Below are 19677 nucleotides of genomic sequence, written 5' to 3' on the forward strand. Positions count from 1 at the left end.
AATGTGACCACAGGGAATGATCCAGCCTCCACCACCTCCCAAAATAAAGAATTCCACAGTCTCGGCTGCCTCTCTGACAAGATATTACTGTGGAGATCTGAAATGACTTTTGGACCTCAGCAGGTTAGGCAGCATCCGACCTGTTGAGTTTCTCCAGCACTTTGTGTTTGTTGCTCAATATTTTCAGCATCTGCAGAATCTCTTGTGTTTAGTCCTATATGACCCCCCCCCTCTACTTGTCACCCCATCCCTGTGTTTGAGATATTCCAACTCATATTAATATCAGTAAAATCACCTCTTTCTCTCTGAACACCGAAGAGTACAGCTCTAATTTATCAAGCTGATTGAGATAGGGCACCCCTCTCACTCCATGAATCAGCCCAATGAAACAAACAACCTGCTTGAGGAGATCAATGGGTCAAGCAGAATCTGTGGGGGAAATGCACAGTTGATGTTTCAGGTCAAAACCTTACGTCAGGACTTCTCAGTTTTGACAGTTCCTTTCCCCCTCATTCAGATGCAGTTTGACCTGTTGAGTTCTTCCAACAGAGCTACTTGTTGCTCCAGGTTCCAGCATCCACGGCCTCCCCATATTACACTTCCACTGTGAAGTCTCCTCGATGCATGCTGATTTTGAAGGGATGTTCCTCCTACTGGCCATCTCCCTCTGTCCAATCTCAGTCCTGCTGCAGGGATCCAACCCACAATGTCAACATTTAGCCCTGCGTTCCGCACACTTTCACTTCCGAACACTGGTTTGTGGTCTCCTGTTGAATCTGCTTCCAACACTTGAACCAGCAGCCTCTCCCAGATCGCCACGGCACTGGAAACGCTCTCTCTCTCCACCTGCTTGATCAACCCTGTGCCTGATCATTGGACACACCATTAAATTTGAGTTTTTTGGCAAGGTAATGAGAGAGATTGATGAAGGTAGGTCAGTGGATGTTGTCTACATGGATTTTAGTAAGGCATTTGACTAAGTCCCTTATGGAAGGCTAATCCAGAAGCATGGATGCATGGGATCCACGGCAAATGCATGTTTGGATTCAGAACTGTCTTGTTCATAGGAGATAGAGGGCAGTGGTTGAAGGGATTTATTTGAGCTGTATGTCTGTAACCTAGATAAAGTGCAGTATTGCACCTTGGTAGGGCAAAGTCCTTAACAGTGTTGCTGAACAAAAAAATCTTGGGATCCAAGTTCATAGCTCCTTGAAAGTGGCTACGCAGGTCGACAAGGTGATTAAGAAGGCTTATGGAAAGCTTGTTTTTATTAGTCGAGGCATTAATTTCAAAAGTCAGGAGGTTATGCTACAACTTTATAAAACTCTGGTTAGGCCACATCTGGAGTATTGCGTAGAGTTCTGGTCGCCTCACTGTAGGAAGGATGTTGAACCTTTGGAGAGGGTGCACGAGGTTTACCAGGATGCTGCCTGGTTTTCTATGGAGCGCCGGAGGCTGAGGGGAGATCTCGTAGAGTTTACAAATTATGAGCGGCATAGGTAGAGTGGACAGAGAGCATCTGTTTTCTAAGGTTGAAATGTCCAATACCAAAGGGCATGCATTGAAGGTGAGAGGAGGTAGGTTCAGGAGGGATGTGAGGGGTAACATTTTTTTACTCAGAGAGTGGGGGATGCCTGGAACGCGCTGCCTGGTATGGTGGTAGAGGCAAATACATTAGAGGTTTTTAAGAGACATTTAGATATCACATGGAAGTGAGAAAGATGGAGAGATATGGACATTGTGTAGGTAGGAAGGATTAGAGTTTTTGATTTGCTTCTTAGCTGGTTCAGCACAATGTTGTGGGCTGAATAGCCTGTTCTTGTACCATACTGTACTGTTCTATGCTCTAAATCCAAGGAGAACTGTGCTGGTCTCTACAGCACCACAGAAGCGCAGGTCCTGAAGAGAATTTGGAAAATGAGAGGAGACCTCCTCACAGGAGTTAATAAAATCATAAGGGGTATGAATCAAAATCTACAGCATATTACAGGCCCTTCGGCTCATAATGTACCGACCATGTAACCTACTCTAGAAACGGCCCAGAATTACCCTACCATATAGCCCTCTATTTTTCTAAGCTCCATGTACCTATCTAAATCTCTTAAAATACCGTTGTATCCGCCTCCACCACTATCGCTGGCAGTGCATTCAACACACCCACCACTCTCTGTGACAAAACTTACCTCTGACATCTCCCTTGTACCTACTTCCAAGCACCTTTAAGTTGTGCCCTCTTGTGTTAGCCATTTCAGCCCTGGGAAAAAAGCCTCTGACTATCCACCCGGTCAATGCTTTTCATCATCTTATACACCTCTATCAGGTCACCACTCATCCTCCGTCACTCCAAGGAGAACATGCCCAGTTCACTCAACCTATTCTCATAAGGCATGCTCCCCAATCCAGGCAACATCCCTGTAAATCTCCTCTGCACTCCCTGTATATGGATAAAGTGAATGGTTGTAGACTTTTCCCCCGGGGTTGGAAAGTCCAAAACTGGAGGGGATAGAAACAAGACAAGAAGGGAGAGATTGAAAAGAGACCTGAGAAGTAACTTCTTTACACAGAGGGCAGGGGGTACCTGGAATGAATTACCAGATGTAGTGGTCGAGGCAGATGCAACTGAACCATTTGAGGCATTTGGATAAGTGTGCGGAGGAGCAGGGCTTGGAGGGTCATGGGGTGAATGCAGACAACTGTGATTAGCAGTGAAGATGCTGTGGCTGGCATGGACCAGTTGGGCTGAAGGGCCTGTTTCTGTGCTGTGTTACTCTCTGGCTAAATTGCTCCCAATTCTCGTTGACTATCATCTCTTGGATATTCTCCTTCAGACACAAGGGATCTTGGAATCTGGAGCAAAAATACAAACTGCTGGAGGAACTCAGCAGGTGAGAAACATCTGTGGGGGTATGGACAGTTGATCTGGGTCGGGACTCTTCTCTTGGACTGATCTCTTGAGAAGGACTTCATTAAATTACACAAGACAGCATATTGGTAAAACATCAGTGTCCTTTATATAGAAACAGTGCCTTACATTTATGAGTAATGTCCACCATCTCAGGATTTTCCACACACTTCACTGCCAGTGTGGTGCTGAAAAAATGGGAGAGGATTGTGCACAACTCCATCTCACTGGCAGTATGGTCCCACAATTGGAAATACGATTCTACCACTGGCAATGAGGCCCCATTACTGTAAATAAAGTTCCACCACAAGTAATGAGGTCCTGTCACTGGCAATGAGGTCAACCATTGAAATGAAGATGAAAATCCTGCAGATGCTGGGAATCTGAAATAAAAACAAAAAGATGTTTGGAACACTCACCAGGTTGGACAGTGTGTGTGTGGAGAGAGACACAAAGCCAACACTTGGTGTTGCCTGTCCATACTGCATCAGCTCTGATCTCTCTCTCTCTCTCTCTCTCTCCCTCTCTCTCTCCCTCCCATCAGACACATTGAGTGTTACTTGCACTGTGCTGCTATGTGTCAAACTGAAATTGGTTGGTTGATAAGCACTGACCCACTCATATCAGGCAGACCGTCCCACCTCCATTCCAGCTGTGAACACTGTCTGCCCACTCAACAGAGTCATCAGCTGTTCAAGGGGCTCCTTAAACTCGCAAAACGTCTAACTCCAAAGTGAGAGAGTGTTCCATTCTGGTACGGCAGTCCCAGCCCTGGGAGGGCCCAGGAAGTGGGGACCTCCCGGCACTGGTGAAGCCTGTGGTTTGCAGGAGGGAGGCTGAGGAAGAGGGGTTCGTGAGGAGGGAGAGGAGGATGGAGGTGTGGACATTGAGAGTGGAGGTGTGGGAAGGATGAGGAGCGAATTAAGAGTCATACTACTGCATAATCCCGATCAGGAAGCATCTTTGGAGGGGAATAAACAGTCAATGTTTCGAGCCAAGACCATTCATCAGGACTGGAAAGGAAAAGATAGAACCCAGAATAAGAAGATGCGGGGAGATCAAGGAGTACAAGCTGGCAGGTGATAGATGAGACCAGGTGGGTGGATAGAGGAGGTAGAGGTGGATGAAGTAAGAAGCTGGGAGGTGATAGAAGAGGTAAAGGACTGAAAAGAAATCAGGTAGGAGGGGAGAGTAGGCCACAGGAGAAAGGGAAGCAGAAGAGGTGCCATAGGGAAGAGGTTTCAACTTTAGCAACCTCACACTGGTGTGACCCAGTGGAGGGACAGGGTGTGGAGGTGAGGTACATTCTTGCAAATTAGCACCTGAAAAACAACAAACAGGACAGGAAATGGGATCTTTCGGTTCATAAGAGCAGGACAAAAGAGTAGAATTAGGCCATTCAGCCCATTTAGTCTGCTTCGCAATTCCATCACGGCTGATTTATTTTCCCTCTCAACGCCATTCTCTTGCCTTCTCCCCAGAACCTTTGATGCCCTGACAAATCAAGCATCTATCGATATCTATTTTAAATTCATCCAGTGACCTGGCCTCCACAGCCATCTGTGGCAATGAATTCCACAGATTCACCACAATCTGGCTAAAGAAATTCCTCCTCATCTCTGTTCTAAAGGAATATATTTCTACTTTGAGCTGTGCCCTCTGGTCGTAGACTCCCCCACTATAGGAAACATACTCTCTGCACGCACTCCATCTAGACCTTTCAATATTCCATTGGTATCTCTGTTCACCGCATCTTGCCCGAATTCATACCTCTGCCCGCTGAGGCTGCTTCCTAGAAAAATCTGGAACTCTCAATGAATGAAGAACTCGAATCTAGCGTCCCATATCCACTGAACTTCTTCAGCTGGAGCTCGTCGGGTGAGACGCGGGACCTGGACGACCTTGACACCGGGTGGCTGACAGAGAACATCTGGCTGATCTCCATGAAGGTCTTGTTCTTGGTCTCAGGAATGACCAAGTGGACATAGATGCAGACGAGCCAGCAAATGCCACAGAAGACCAGGTAGCAGTAGGCACCAGCAGACATCTGGGAAAACAATGCAGGGGGTTCACAGCTCAGAATGGGTCACGGGGAACTGGCTCATTATGGTCACACGTACTGAGATGCATGTGTTTGCCTGCCTTCCAGACAGATCATTCCATACACAAGTACATCGAGGAAGTAAAACGAAACACAGAAAGCAGCATGTAGTGTTACAGTTACACAGTACGGTGGTAGTACACGGCGTGTTACTGAGTACGTTATCCTGTGCATGTTATTTATTAACATTGTAATTGGCTACATCGCCATCTGGCATGGAGGCGTCAGTGCACAGGATTAGAAAAAGCTGCCGAGGGTTGTAAACTCAGCTTGTTCCATCGAGGGCACTAGCCTCCCTACCATCGAGGACATCTTCCAAAGGCGAGGTCTCAAAAAGGCAGCATCCATCATGAAGGACCTTCTCCGTCCAGAACACGCCCTCTGGGAGGAGTAAAGGAGGCTGAAGACATACTGAGGCTGCTTATTTGGGAGAATTCTTCAGGAACAAAAAAACTAATCATGAAAATAGCCGGGATTCCCTTCGTTAATGCTGTGTAATTGGAAGAGGAGACTGTTGACAAAGTTTCTAACTCGCGTTAGTCTCGTGTAACTGTGTGGCCATTAGACACGACACCATGCTTAGAGCAAACAGGTTTTTAGTGCCAGTTGCATGTACTTCTGTTCAAAAAGCAGTAAAGTTTGTCACTGATAGTTCACGAGGAATAAGCGGCAAGACAATTCGGAACCGATTTGCTCTCTGAGGTTTCAAGCATTCATGCCTGTAGATGCTAGGAGTGAAAATGAAACAATTCAGTACTTCAACAATTTAGGACCTACGAAGAATTTGAAGGTATCGACAATCAGCTTGAATGTTACAATGAAGATGAAGATTTGCAGGACACAATCATCGAAAACATTGTATGAAGGCAGTCCATTATTTGCATTAGGTATATGTGTTGAATTTGTTCATTTGCAGTCAATCAAAAGAACATGGCAACATAAACTGTACAATTTCCTCCAGGAACTAATACAATATTTTATAGTATTGTAGTAGTATTGTAGTAGTATTGATAGTGTTCTAATATGTTCTGTATTTCATTTAAATACATAATTTGTTACTCAGTTAAGCAATAGTTTGCATTTTTTATACCTTTTAAACTATTTCCTTTGAGGTTCAGCTAATTGGGGCAGGCACTTAATTGAAGCAAAATATATTGGCCCTGATGTGTCTCAATTAACTGGAATCCTCTGTAGTTGCAATTATGCAACAATGTACAGTATTCCTGTTTCTATCAGACAGTGAGGTGGTTTGTTACATCGGATTTCTGCATCAGGGGTCACTGCGTCCAGCATAGTGAGACACTAGTTTTAAGATGACCACATGGTTTAACAGGGTGGCAAGGCAGTGTAAACAATTTACAGTACCTGCGATTGGGGTTTAATTCTCACTGCTGACTGGAAGGAGCTTGCATGTTCTCCCCGTGACTGTGTGGGTTTTCTCCCACATTCCAAAACATGTACAAGTAAGTGGTGGGGATGCTATGGAGGCATTTGCGGGCTGCCCCAGCACATCCTCGTACTGTGCTGGTTATTGAGACCAAAGACGCGCTTCACTGTATTTTTCGATGTGTTGACATGCACGCTACAGGTACAACACCCCTGTTTACAATGTATTACAATACACCACGCATTATTGGTTAACGACACATGGTAACTTGCTGGGTGTAACCCTTCCCTACAACAACGTATTAGCACCCAGAACACCTCAGTCTATGTTACCTGATAATACACCGTGTGGTAGCAGATGTAACAATCCTGCATACAGTGTACAGGTCCCATGAAATACAGAGTACAACGCACCTTTATAGATTAGATAGATAGATTTATACATTGAAACCTACAGTGAACGACGTCGTTTGTGTCAAGTCAATGTGTACATCAGGCAATGAAAGCAAGCATGTAGGTACAGCAGGCAGTGAAGAAAGCTAATCGCATGCTGGCCTTTATAACAAGAGGAATTGAGTATAGGAGTAAAGAGGTCCTTCTGCAGTTGTACAGGGCCCTGGTGAGACCCCACTTGGAGTATTGTGTGCAGTTTTGGTCTCCAAATTTGAGGAAGGACATTCTTGCTATTGAGGGAGTGCAGCGTAGGTTCACAAGGTTAATTCCCGGAATGGCGGGACTGTCATATGTTGAAAGATTAGAGCAACTGGGCTTGTATACACTGGAGTTTAGAAGGATGAGAGGGGATCTGATTGAAACATATAAGATTATTAAGGGATTGGACACACTGGAGGCAGGAAGCATGTTCCTGCTGATGGGTGAGTCCAGAACTAAAGGCCACAGTTTAAGAATAAGGGGTAGGCCATTTAGAACAGAGATGTGGAAAAACTTTTTCACCCAGAGAGTGGTGGATATGTGGAATGCTTTGCCCCAGAAGGCAGTGGAGGCCAAGTCTCTGGATGCATTCAAGAGAGTGTTAGATGGAGCTCTTATAGATAGCAGGGTCAAGGGATATGGGGAGAGGGCAGGAACGGGGTACTGATTGTGGATGATCAGCCATGATCACAGTGAATGGCAGTGCTGGTTAGAAGGGCTAAATGGCCTACTCCTGAACCTACTGTCTATTGTCTAAGTCGAAAGGATTATGCTGGGGAGCCTGCAAGTGCTGTCACGAAGGTCAAAGTTCAAAGTAAATTTATTATCAGAGTAAATATGTCTTCATATACTACCCAGGGAGTAATTTTCTTGCAGGCATTCACAGTAGGACAATACCGAATTGATGAAAAACTACACACAAAGACTGACAAGCAACTGATGTGCAAAACAAGACAAAATGAGCAAATACAAATAATATCAAATAATAATAGTAATAATAAATAAATAATACTGAGAACATGAGATGAAGAATCCTTGAGAGTGAGTCTGTAGCTTATGGGAACAGTTCAGTGTTGGGGTGAGTGAAGTTACCCCACTGGTTCAGGAGTTTGATGGTTGAGGGGTAATAACTGCCCCCAAACCTGGTGGAGTGGGTCCTGAGGCTCCTGTAACTTCCTTTCCAGAGACGGCAGTGAGAAGGGAGCCTGGGCAGTGGGAGGGTGGGGAGTTCCTTGATGACGGAATCAGCATTCAGAGGAGCAGAGATGAAGGCCAGGTGTGGTGTCTGCAAATGCAGGAACCCATTAAAGGCCGGAGGCCGGAGATGGCCTGTCCCGGGGTTAGAGGGCTGTGTTTTGTGGGTGGGAGAGGGGGAGGAACGGGAGTTGTTTCGCTGAGTGGCACGTTGGGTTTTGTTGTGTTGTTATGGGCACGGTGTGTTAACGCCGGTGTATAGCCACACTTGTGGGCTGCATCCAGCACATCCTCGGTTTGTGTTGGATGTTAATGCAAACGATCCATTTTACCGTGCGTTTCGATGTCCGTGTGATAAATAGATCCGAATCAGGCAACGCTGACTGGAGGGATTCTGTTTGGGGCTTTGAGGGCAATCAGCAGGGTGGTGGCAGGCTGGGCTGCTCCCAGCAGACAGCACACTTCACTGGACATGTGATTGAACCAACCTGAACCTGAACCAGCTGCAGTAACGTACCGACCTGCAGGAAGGGGAAGACAAAGCCCACGGTGAAGTTGGACAGCCAGTTGAGGGAGCCTCCCACGATGTAGGCCGCCGGCCGGTGGGACTGGGTGAAGAGCTCTGCTGTCATCAGGAAGGGGACGCCCGCTGGAATGCCAAAATGGTGGGGAGGGGAAGAGCAGGGAGGGGGGTGGAAGTGTGGGAGAGAGTAAGAGAGTGAGAGAAGAGAACAGAGTGAGTGTGGGAGATAATGGGTCAAATAGAGAGAATGTGGGAAAGATAGACAGCAAGGAAATGGGTGGGGGGAGAGAGGGAGATTGAAGAGGGCAGGAATGGAGAGAATGTAAAGGAGAAAGAGAGAGAGAGTCAGCAGTTAGACCATAGGAGAAGAAAGTAAAATAGAAGGATGGAAAAATGGTAGAGGAGGGTGGGAGGGACAGGAGGGTATGGAAGAGGGAATGGAGGGGTGTGAGAGGGGGAGGAGGAGGTGCGGGAGGGAGAGAAGGAGAGGAGGGCGTGGGAGGGGGAGTGAAAGGGGAGAGGAGGGGGTGGGAGAGGTGGGGACAGTGAGGCGGATGGGAATGCAGAGGGATGCAGGAGCCATGGAGAGGAGAATGTAAGGAATGAGAGAGGGAGTGTGTATTGAGTGAGGGTGGGGAGTGAGCCAGATGAAGAGGTGGAGGAGGGAGGGCAGGTGAGAGTTGAAGAAGATGAGAGACAGTGTTAGACAGCCAATGCAAACCAATAGATGGGGAGGGGACCGGGGTAGACAGTCACAGCCAGATGAGGCAGGGACGAGAGGGTGGAGGGATGTAGGATTGGGAGGAGGGGGATGAGAAACAGAAGTCGGTTAACAGAAGTGATGGCTCTGACCCACTCCCACAAATCACACATCCCATGGTACAGAAACCTGCTCTCTGACAAACAGGACCAGGAAAACATGGATAATCCAGGCACGGCAGCGTGGAAGTTAATGTAAAGTCTTTACCGCACCAGCATGGGGGGTTCAATTCCTGCCAATGTCTGTAGGAAGTTTGTACGCTCTCCCCGTGACGGCATGGGTTTCCTCCGGGTGCTCCGGTTTCCTCCCACAGTCCAGAGGCGTACGAGTTGGTAGGTCACACGTGTGTAACTGGGCGATGCAAGCTTGCTTGCTGGACTGAAAGGCCTGTTACCATGTTGGATCTCTAAATAAATCCTCCAATGAGTACACAAAGGTCTGTGTTCCTGGTAACCGTAGGAAACCGCATCTCCCAGTAGCTGCCTGTGGTGGTGGGGGGGGGGGGGGGTTAGGTAGGTGTTGGGGAGGGCTGATACTGAATAGACGTATAGGCTCCCTCTGCCCCCACCTTACTCAACCCTTCCACAGATACGTACGTCCAACTCGGAGATTACAGAGAAAACAAAGCTCAAGGCCTTCCAACTGCACACTTACTTAACAGAGATGGAGACAGTGATCTAATCTAACATGCAGAGGGTGAGTTCAGCAACAATTTAGCCCAAATTTGCATCAGTTTTGCATAATGGCCATGGCAGAACTTAATGTGATAAAATCGATCTGAACCCAGAGTTGAATGCTATTGTTCATTAAGAATAAAGAAGATATATTCATCATTGTTTATAAACAATGATGCATGGAAAGGACTAATTAAAGATGTAATTACACTGAATACATTCTCGGTTGTAAATGTAATATATTCTTCATGGACAGTACCGATATATCAACTACCTCAAACGGCAGCCCCCACATTTATCATTCCGAAGTGCCCCTGTTATACTGCGTTCTGTGCACTCCTGCCTTCAATCAGACCAGCCAGGAACAGTGACAGAAGATAGAACACTGCAGCACAGTACAGGCCCTTCGACCCACCATGTTGTGCTGGTCTTTTAACCTACTCCATGATCAATCTAACCCAGGTAGTCCTCCATTTTTCTTTCATTCATGTGCCTTTGTAAGATCTCTTAAATGCCCCTGTTGTATCTGCCTTCTCTCTTGTGAGTGTGCTCCACGCACCTACCACTCTCTGTAGAAAACTTACTTCTGACTTCCTCCTCCCACACAGTGCTTACAAAAAGATATTCACCACCACCACCACCATCCCGGAAGTTTTCATGTTTCTTTGTTTTACAACTTTGAATCAAAGTAGACACTGATCAACAGAAAAAAAAGACTGCTTTGTGTCAAGGTGTAAACAGATCCTGAGAAAAAGTCACTGGCTGTCCACTCTATCTCTGCCTCTTATCATCCTGTACACCTCCACCTAGTCACCTCTCGTCCTCTTCACTCCAAACAGAAAAACTCTAGGCTGCTCACCGTTCCTCATAAGACCTGCTCTCTAATCCAGGCAGCATCCTGGTAAATCTCCTCTGCACCCTCTTTAAAGCTTCCACATCCTTCCTGTAAAGAGATGACCAGAAATGAACACAATACTCCAAGTTTGGTGGTGCTGGAGAATTTAAAACTTCGGCTGCCCCTTCTCCCCACTCAGTGTGGCTCGTACAAACCCCAGGACAGGATGGGCCGAGGGGGTCCGTAAGGTGCCAGTGGAGTGGAAGCAGAGGGGATGTTTCCACTTGTGGGAAAGGGGGGACTCAGAGATCGCCAGTGTCAGAGAGTCAGCAAGATACCCAACAGGGAATTCCAGGGAAGCCCCTTTCTCCGGAGAGTGGGGCACACTCCCACGAGGAGTGGGGGTGGGTGTTGTTGATGTGTTTAAGGGGAGGCCGGAGAAGCACAGGACAGGACAGAGGGTCACACGAATAGACCGAGAGGACCTTAAGACGTGGGAGCAGAATCAGGCCACTTTTCCCTAACAGTCTGGCCCACTATTTGATCATGGCTGATTTATTTTCCCTCTCAACCCCATTCTCCTGCCTTCTCTCCATAACCTTTCACACTCTTACTAATCAAGAACCTATCAACCTATAAACACATTGACCTGGCCTCCACAGCAATCAGTAGCAATGAATTCCACAGATTCGCCACACTCTGGCAAAAGATATTCTTCCTCATGGGAGCCCTTGTATTCTGAGCTGTGTCCCCTGGTCCTGGACTCTAAATGGGGATGAATAGGAATGTGGTTTGTATGGAGTAGATGGGCCGAATGGACTGCTGCTGTGCAATCCCCTGTTGAAGTCTAAGCCTTGTTGCTGAGCTATGCTGAGGCTCCAGTGAGGGAGCACCCCAGCGAATCAGAGGCTCCCTCATTCTGAGGGCTCTGCCCGAGGCAGCTCCTCCTCCGGTCTCCAGACTCTGGATCTGCTGGGCACTGCAAACTTCCCGTCCGACAACCTGAGGAAGGAAACCTACAGCACACCACAAAGATGGCCTTCTCAATACGAGCGATGTGAGAGCGTTCGTCTGGACGTGTGAGGGAGGGTGGAACAGACCCTGACTGTCATGGGGAACCTGCCACAGTTACCTGGTCGAAGGCACACCATTGCAGCCCTCTACCTCCCCGCAGAATTCAGTCTCCACGCATTTCTATTTGGAAACTAAATGTCAACACACACAAAATGATGGAGGAACTCAGCAGGTCAGGCAGCAGAGAAAAATGAGCAGTCGATGTTTCGGGCTGAGACCCTTCATCAAAACTCTGTTGGAATCATCAACCACTTGCCAGCTCTGGATCTTCTCCCTTCCCCATACTCCTTTATTCTGGCTTCTGTCAATTTCCTGTCCAGCCTGGGAGGAAACGGGGTCACCCTGGGGATTCCCACGCAGTCGCTGGGAGAACGTGCAGACTCCACGCAGACAGTGTTGGAGGTCAGAATTGAAATGGGTTCTCTGGGCTTCAGAAGCAGTGGTGCTGTCTGATTGGTCTCCTCTGACTCAGTACTACTGTGGGCTCCTGGATGGTAGGGAGGCGTCTGCAGTTTGATCAGCTCTAAGGCTTTCACTTAAAGAGGATGTGTTCTATGTAAAGGAATGGCTCCCTCTGCTCAGCGTTATGTCACGAGGACCCGGGAGACAGGCTGGGCTGCTGACTGCGGAGAGTGCAGGTGGACACCTTGTTGGTCGAGAGTTTGCCTCCCGAGGTAGAAACAGGGAGATCAAGGAAGGGGGCACAGGTGCTGGAAGTCACCTGTAGAACCTGCAACAAAGAAAAACAGCCCCTGGAAGATTACAGGATAAGAGGAGGGTGTGCTTAAAAGAGACCTGAGAGGTAATTTACTTACTCAGGGGGCAGTGAGTACCTGGAAGGAGCTGCCAGAGGAAGTGGTCGAGGTGGGTACAATTGCAACACTTGTGAGGTATTTGGATAGGGAGGTGGAGGGGTGGGGCTTGGAGGGTTACGGACTGAACACGGGCAACTGGGACTAGCAGAGTTGGGCCAAAGGGCCTCTTTCCAAGCTGCATGACTGTAACGTAGGGAGTCCGTTGAACTCTTCTGAATATCTTTATTTCTGCACTTTTTGGATCTGCACTTCCTTGTCGCTTGCCTAGACTAATTGTTAATCCTCTTATTAGACATACTCTGAGAATATGGGCTCAGTTTAGAAAAGTTAACGGCCTTCATGCTTTCTCTCTCTCTCTCTCTCTCTCTCTCTCTCTCTCTCTCTCTCTCTCTCTCTCTCTCTCGTCCTATCTTACACAATCATCTTTACCTACCTTCTATGCAAGAGTTAACATTTCATGATTGCTCTAGAAAGGGCATTAGGCACTTTGAAGATCTTTTCATAGATAATCGTTTTGCAACTTTTCAACAACTCTCTGCAAAGTTTAATCTACCTAATACCCACTTTTTTAGATACCTTCAAATTAGACATTTCATTAACCCTTTATTGTCTAATTTTCCTGAGATGCCCAAGAAAAATGTTGTGGACCTGTTTCTTTGTATTAATCCATTGGGCAAAGGCTTAATATCTTTTATTCGTGATAAATTAGTGACCTTGAGGCATGCCCACTTTGATAAAATTAGAACTGCTTGGGAGCATGATCTAAATATTTCTTTAGCTGATGTGGTTTGAGATTCGATTCTTAAGTCAGTTAATTCAACCTCTTTATGTGCTCGTCACTGTCTTTTACAGTTCAAGGTTGTACATCGGGCTCACGTGTCTAAAACAAAATTGTTGCAGTTTTATCCTGACATTAGTCCTGTTTGTGACAAGTGTAAGGTGGTGAGGCTTCTCTTATCCATATGTACTGGGCTTGTTCTAGTCTAGAGAAATTCTGGAGAGAAGTTTTTAAAAATCTTTATCCCATCTTCTTTATTGCCACTTAGAACCTAATCCTCTGATTGCCCTTTTCGGTACCTTGGGTGAGGCCGACATGCATTTGAGTCTGACTAAATGCCGAACATTAACTTTTGCCTCTCTTTTGGCTAGATGCTTAGTTCTCCTTAGATGGAGAGATGTTGCCCCACCCACTCATGCTCAATGGCTTAATGATACTATGTCCTGTTTAGACCTTTAAAAAAATTCATTATTCATTTCTCAGTTCGGACATAAAATTTCAAAAGGTGTGGGGACCTTTTCTTTCATAACTCCTCTTTAGATTAAGCTTATTCTTTTTACTTCCAGCATTTTTTCCCCTCTAAGTTTTACGGTTTCTTTTTGATGGAAATTACATTATAGTTTGGTAGTAGGCATTATTATTCTTTTTTTAATTCATATTTACAGTTTTGTGGGGGGGGGGGTTGAATACTCTCTTTATATTTTTTTTACATATTGTAATGGTTGGCCTGGAGTTTCATAGTGGGAGGGAGGGGAGGATACTAACTTTTTGATTTTATTCTGGGTGCTCTTTACTTATTGTTAAGAATTATACAATTGATATGTTTATTTTGCACTGTATTAATCTTCATTTTGCTGTTGGATTTTTTTCCTTGTAGTTGGTTTGTAGAAATGCATAAAAAAATCAATTAAAAAAACAACATAGGGGGTCAGGCAGCGACTGTGGAGGCAGGACGTGTAGGTTTATATTTCACGTATTGGACTGAGAGGGAATCCAGGTGTGTGGGGGGGGGGGGGGGGGGGGTAGAGGGACCAGCCCAAGGGGTCTCGGCCCAAAACGTTGACTGTACTCCTTTCCGTATATGCTGCCTAGCCTACTGGGTTCCTGCAGCATTTTGCGTGTGTTGCTTGAATTTCCAGCATCTGCAGATTTTCTCTTGTTGGGGGTAGAGGGTGAGAAGGGTGAACAGAAGGACAGAAAACGGGGTGCGTACGGGTGCAGAGCATCGGGGAGGTGGATCAGCTGATCCGAGAAACTCAGCGTTCCTCCTTGCACCGCAAGTGCAATGTGAGACGTTCCTCTGTTGTGCCTAGCCTCTCGGTAGCAACGGAGAAGGCCGAGGACGGACGTGGGAGGAGAGCACCAGGAGCAAGGACCTGCACTCTGCTCACAATGATCAACTTGAGCTCCTGTGAGTGGGTCGGAGTTTAACTTCCCACCCCTCTCCCACGCCAACCTCCTTTGGGCCTTCGCTGTGCTACACAGGAGCTCGTGGAAGGAGATTCAAAGACGCCAGGTGAGTGGACACTATTGGGCCAGGTTATAGCCTACCTGATCCTCGTCAGCCCAGCCCACTCTCCCTACACTGAGGAGAACACACACGACAGGTCACCCTGGGGGAGGCTGGGGGAAGGTGGGTTGAGGTGAGCAAGGGTGTGAGAAGGTGGGAGGGATGGAAGGGGTGGGCTGCGGTGGTAGAAGGTAGGAGGGTGTGAATGATGATGGGAGGGAAGGGGAGAGTGGTGGAAGGGTGATAGGATGGGGTGGGAGTTGGGGTAACTGGATGGATGGTGATAAGGGTTAGGTTGTGGTGCAATGGGGTAGGAGGGTTGAGGTAGAAGGAGGTGGGAGGGTGAAATTGGGATACGGTAGTACAGGGGTAAATAGTGATAGGCTGTGGTCGGAGGAGAGAAAAGAGGAAGCCTGACATTAGGATGGGGTGGGTTTTGGTCTCAGAAGTCTAGTCCCATACCTGGACCGATGCAGAAGCCCGTGATGATCCCCACCACACAGGCGACACTAGCGTAGTGCATCCAGGGAACCTGCAACACAGCGAGAGTGGGAGTGAGTCAGTCACCGGTGCTCGCAGGTCATGCCACAGCCCACCCGCGAGCTAGTCCCGCCCCAGGTCATATCAACCGCAACCAAACTCCACAAAGACAGCGTGCGACGGTGAACAGAGTAATAACGATCAAAGCAACACGCGCAAATGCTGGGGGAGCTCGGCAGGCCAGGCAGCATCAGGCCGAGATCCTTCATCAGGACTGGAATAAAAGATGAGAAGGTAGGGGGAGAGAAGGAAGAAGTACAAGGTAGTGGGTAATAGGTGAAATTGGGAGGGGGGAGGTGTTGGAGTAAAGAGCTGGGACATTGGTGAAAGAGATAAAGGGCTGGAGGGGGAATCTGATAGGAGAGGGTAGAAGCCCATGGGAGAAAGGGAAGGGGGAGGAGCACCATAGGGAGGTGATGGGCTGGTAAGAAGATAAGGTGAGAGAGGGAAACAGGAATGGGGAATGGTGAAAGGGAGGGAGAGCTATTACTGGAAGTTTGGGAAATCGATATTCATGCCATCTCGCTGGAGGCTCCCCAGACGGAATATAAGGTGTAACCTGAGTGTGGTCTCCGTGGCAGTCGAGGAGGGCATGGACTGGTAGGTCGGATTGGGAATGGGACCTGGTGTCCCTGTGCCAGTCACTTCCACAACTCTGTAATTCTCTCTCCAACGCCTGCAATCGATCTGTCCGGGCCAGTAAATGCCAGATTTCCCGAAAACCACACATTCCCAATCCGACATGTCAGTCCACGAAGAGGCCACACTCAGGATGGAGGAGCAAGACCTTACATTATGTCTCGGTAGCCTCCAACCTGGTGGTGTGAACATCGATTTCTCAAACCTCTGGTAATTGCCCCCCCCCCATCCTTCACCATTCCCCATTCCTGTTTCCCTCTCTTACCTCCCTCTGGTGTTCCTTCCCCTTCCTTTTCTTCCATGGTCTTCTATCCTCTCCTGTCAGATTCCCCCTTCTCCAGCCCTTTACTTCACCCCTCCCCTCTCCTATCACCTACCACCTTGTGCTTCTTCGTCCCCCCACCCCCCAACTTCTTACTCTGACTTCTCATCTTATTTTTCCAGTCCTAATGAAGGGTCTTGGCCCAAAATGTTGACTGTATTCTCTCCATCGATGCTGCCTGGCCTGCTGAGTTCCTCCAGCATCTTGTGTGTGTTGCTAATAATTTTTAATCACAGTTACCAAACATTAATGATTTCAAACAACTTGGGTCAATCTTCTCTAAACCCTCTCCACTTTAACAGCACAAACCCTCCACCCTCACTCGGTGTGGAATGTCCCCTTCTCACCTCCCTCACAAGAGGCCTAGAAGCGTCAACGTTTCTACTGCTGGGACAGATGTCCAGAGGCTGAGGGCCGTTTCATGACATCCTTAGATCAGGTAGAGCAAGAAGGGCAGGAGTGGCCACTCTGACCCTCATCCCACCCCCTGCCCAAGGACAATCTGTCTCCTCCTGCCTGCCAGTCTGCCCATCACTCAAATTCTGAAAAACCTATCTCCCTCTCCAGTGATCCGGCCTTTACGAACAACACCCAGTCTGCTGGAGGAACCTCGTGGCCCGATTACAATCGGAATCGGAATCAGGTTTATTATCAGTGACACGTCATGAAATCTATTGTTTTTGCGGCAGCTGTGGGGTACAATACATACGAAATACCATCCCATCACGTCCACCCTACCCCACCTCCTCCCAACCCAGCTGAACGTCAACCTCCTATCCCTTCTCTTTATTCACTCCCTCCCACCCCATCACAATGCCACCCCACCTGCATAAAACACAATTAATTACAACAAGAAATATAAAAATCTACATAAGTAGCAAAAAATGAGGTAGTTTTCATAGGTTCATTCACTATTGAGAAACGCTGAGGCTGCTGTTTCTCCTCTCTGATGGTAGAGAGGTAAATGATGGTAAACATCAACAATATTTCTCTCCTCACAGATGCTGCTGAACCTGCTGAATTTATCCAGAGTCCAGCACATACAGACTCTGGTGTCTCCACTGAGCCTCCTAACTTCCACGGGTAGGAGAGTCCCAGAGATTCACTACCCTCTGCAAAGTTCCTATGAACCTCAGCTTGAAATCACCATCTCCCAATCTTGCAACTATAATGTGTAATTAACCCACTTGGGACAGCCGGCAAGCGTTGCCACGCTTTTGGTGCCCAAACTTTACTAACCCCAATCAATATGTCCTGGAATGCATGAGGAAACTCGCGTGTTCACGAGGAGAGCATACAAACTCCTTAAAGACAGCTGGTGCGAATCGAACCAGGGCTCCGGTGCTGTAATAGTGCTACACTAACCACAACGCTATTGTGCCACCTCTGAATGCAGAACTCCCTTTCATTCCGGCTCAGCTTGGTGAGTGTGGGGCCGGAGGGCGAGTGGGAGCCTGGACAGAGTGGGGCGCCTGTGTGCAGTGACCAGTGCAGCTTTGTAAACACATGAGAAAGCGAAGTTACCTGAAGCAGTAACGTCATCGTTATGCCAGCACTGGACAATCCCATGAAGCCGAATCCACCAATCAGAAGCGGGCGTCTCCCCACCCTCTCAATGATTAAACTCTGGGTCACAAAGGGAACACAAAGGTTGTGAACAATCATAAGACAAACAGTAGGAGCAGATTTAGACCACTGACTCTGCACTGTCATTCAATCGTGGCTGATTTACTTTCCCACTCAACCCCATTCTCCTGTCTTCTTCCAATAATCTTTGACACTTCCTAATCAAGAACATCAACCTCCGCTTTTAATATACTCAGTGACTTGGTCTCCACAGCAATGAATTTCACAGATTCACCATCCTCTGGCTGAAGAAATTCCTCCTCATCTCTGTTCTAAAGAGGCATCCTTGTATTATCTGAGGCTGTGGTCCTAGACTCTCCCAAGATATTGAACAAGACCAATGTAGTCTATCAAATCCAATGTGGGGATTGCAGCACATATTACGTTGGCCAAACTGGGAGAAAACTGTCCACAAGGATCTTTGAACATCAGCTGGCTGTGAAGCGGCGTGACCAACTCTCCCTCATCTCTACCCGTGAAGATCAAGGGCGGGGGGGCACAAATTTCACTGGGCATCAGTGAGACTCATAGCGCAAGTGAACACACGGTATGCACGAGAGTTCCTGGAAGCCTGGTTTTCCGCGATCAATTCTGAAAACAAACATGTTGACCTCGATTCCATTTATGAGCCAATGTGGGCAAAATTCCAGACCACAATGCATAAAGTTCACTGCACAACCAATCAGCAACGAGATTTCCTCCTTACATCACAATTGAGTTTCAGAGATGACAACCAATCAGCTGATTGATGTGTATAAGGGCCAAACATTTGGAGGACACACTACAATCAACAGCACACTGATGTCTCCTCATATGGTGGTGAAACATTTTCAAGTAAATTGCCAAGATCGGAGAAGAACTCAACGTAACCACTCTAAAACTATTGGAAACATCCTCACCACGTCCATTCTACCTAGGCCTTTCAATATTTGTTAAGTTTCAGTGAAATTCTCTCCTCATTTGTCTAAACTCCAGCGAGTACAAGCCCAAAGCCATCAAACACTCCTCATACGTTAACCCTTTCATTCCTGGGGTCAATTCTTGTGAAACTCTCTAGACCCTCTCCAATGCCAGCACATCCTTTCTCAGATATGGGGCCCAAAACTTAGGTAATAATTATACTTTGAATCTGTTGAAAACTGCTCACAATACTCCAGTTGTGGTCTAACTAATGCCTTATAGAGCATCAGCATTATACCCTTACTTTTATATTCCAGAGGCAGGACAGGTGTGGATCAACACCACAGTGAGTTCAGAGGCCAGTCAGGGAAATGCCCATCCACTGGAAAATGTGAAGAATAACGGGGAGACCATGATGTTTATACAGAATAGCATGTGCCCGAGAATAAGTTAGAGAGCAGATTCTAAGCCAGGAGTTCAGGGGTTTATATACAGAATAACAGATCCCCAGGAGTGGGATACAGGCTGGGATCGAAGCCAGGAGTTCAGGGGTTTATATACAGAATAACAGATCCCCAGGAGTGGGATACAGGCTGGGATCGAAGCCAGGAGTTCAGGGGTTTATATACAGAATAACAGATCCCCAGGAGTGGGATACAGGCTGGG

General features: G+C 47.3%; 1 protein-coding gene across 1 annotated transcript in view; it reads right to left on the reverse strand.

Moving 5' to 3' along the window:
- Positions 1-3032: 3032 nt before the first annotated feature.
- LOC140715059 (solute carrier family 2, facilitated glucose transporter member 5-like) overlaps positions 3033-19677 on the reverse strand; it is a 69634-nt gene continuing 52989 nt past the window's right edge. The window contains exons 9-13 of the mRNA XM_073026789.1: positions 18010-18111; positions 15447-15516; positions 8537-8664; positions 4673-4949; positions 3033-3285 (exon numbers count right to left, since the gene is read on the reverse strand). Coding sequence (XP_072882890.1) covers positions 4695-4949; positions 8537-8664; positions 15447-15516; positions 18010-18111 — 555 coding nt within the window. The 3' untranslated portion in view covers positions 3033-3285; positions 4673-4694. The remainder of the gene's footprint in view (positions 3286-4672; positions 4950-8536; positions 8665-15446; positions 15517-18009; positions 18112-19677) is intronic.

The sequence above is a fragment of the Hemitrygon akajei genome, chromosome 23, assembly GCF_048418815.1.
Source record: "Hemitrygon akajei chromosome 23, sHemAka1.3, whole genome shotgun sequence".
Taxonomy (NCBI): domain Eukaryota; kingdom Metazoa; phylum Chordata; class Chondrichthyes; order Myliobatiformes; family Dasyatidae; genus Hemitrygon; species Hemitrygon akajei.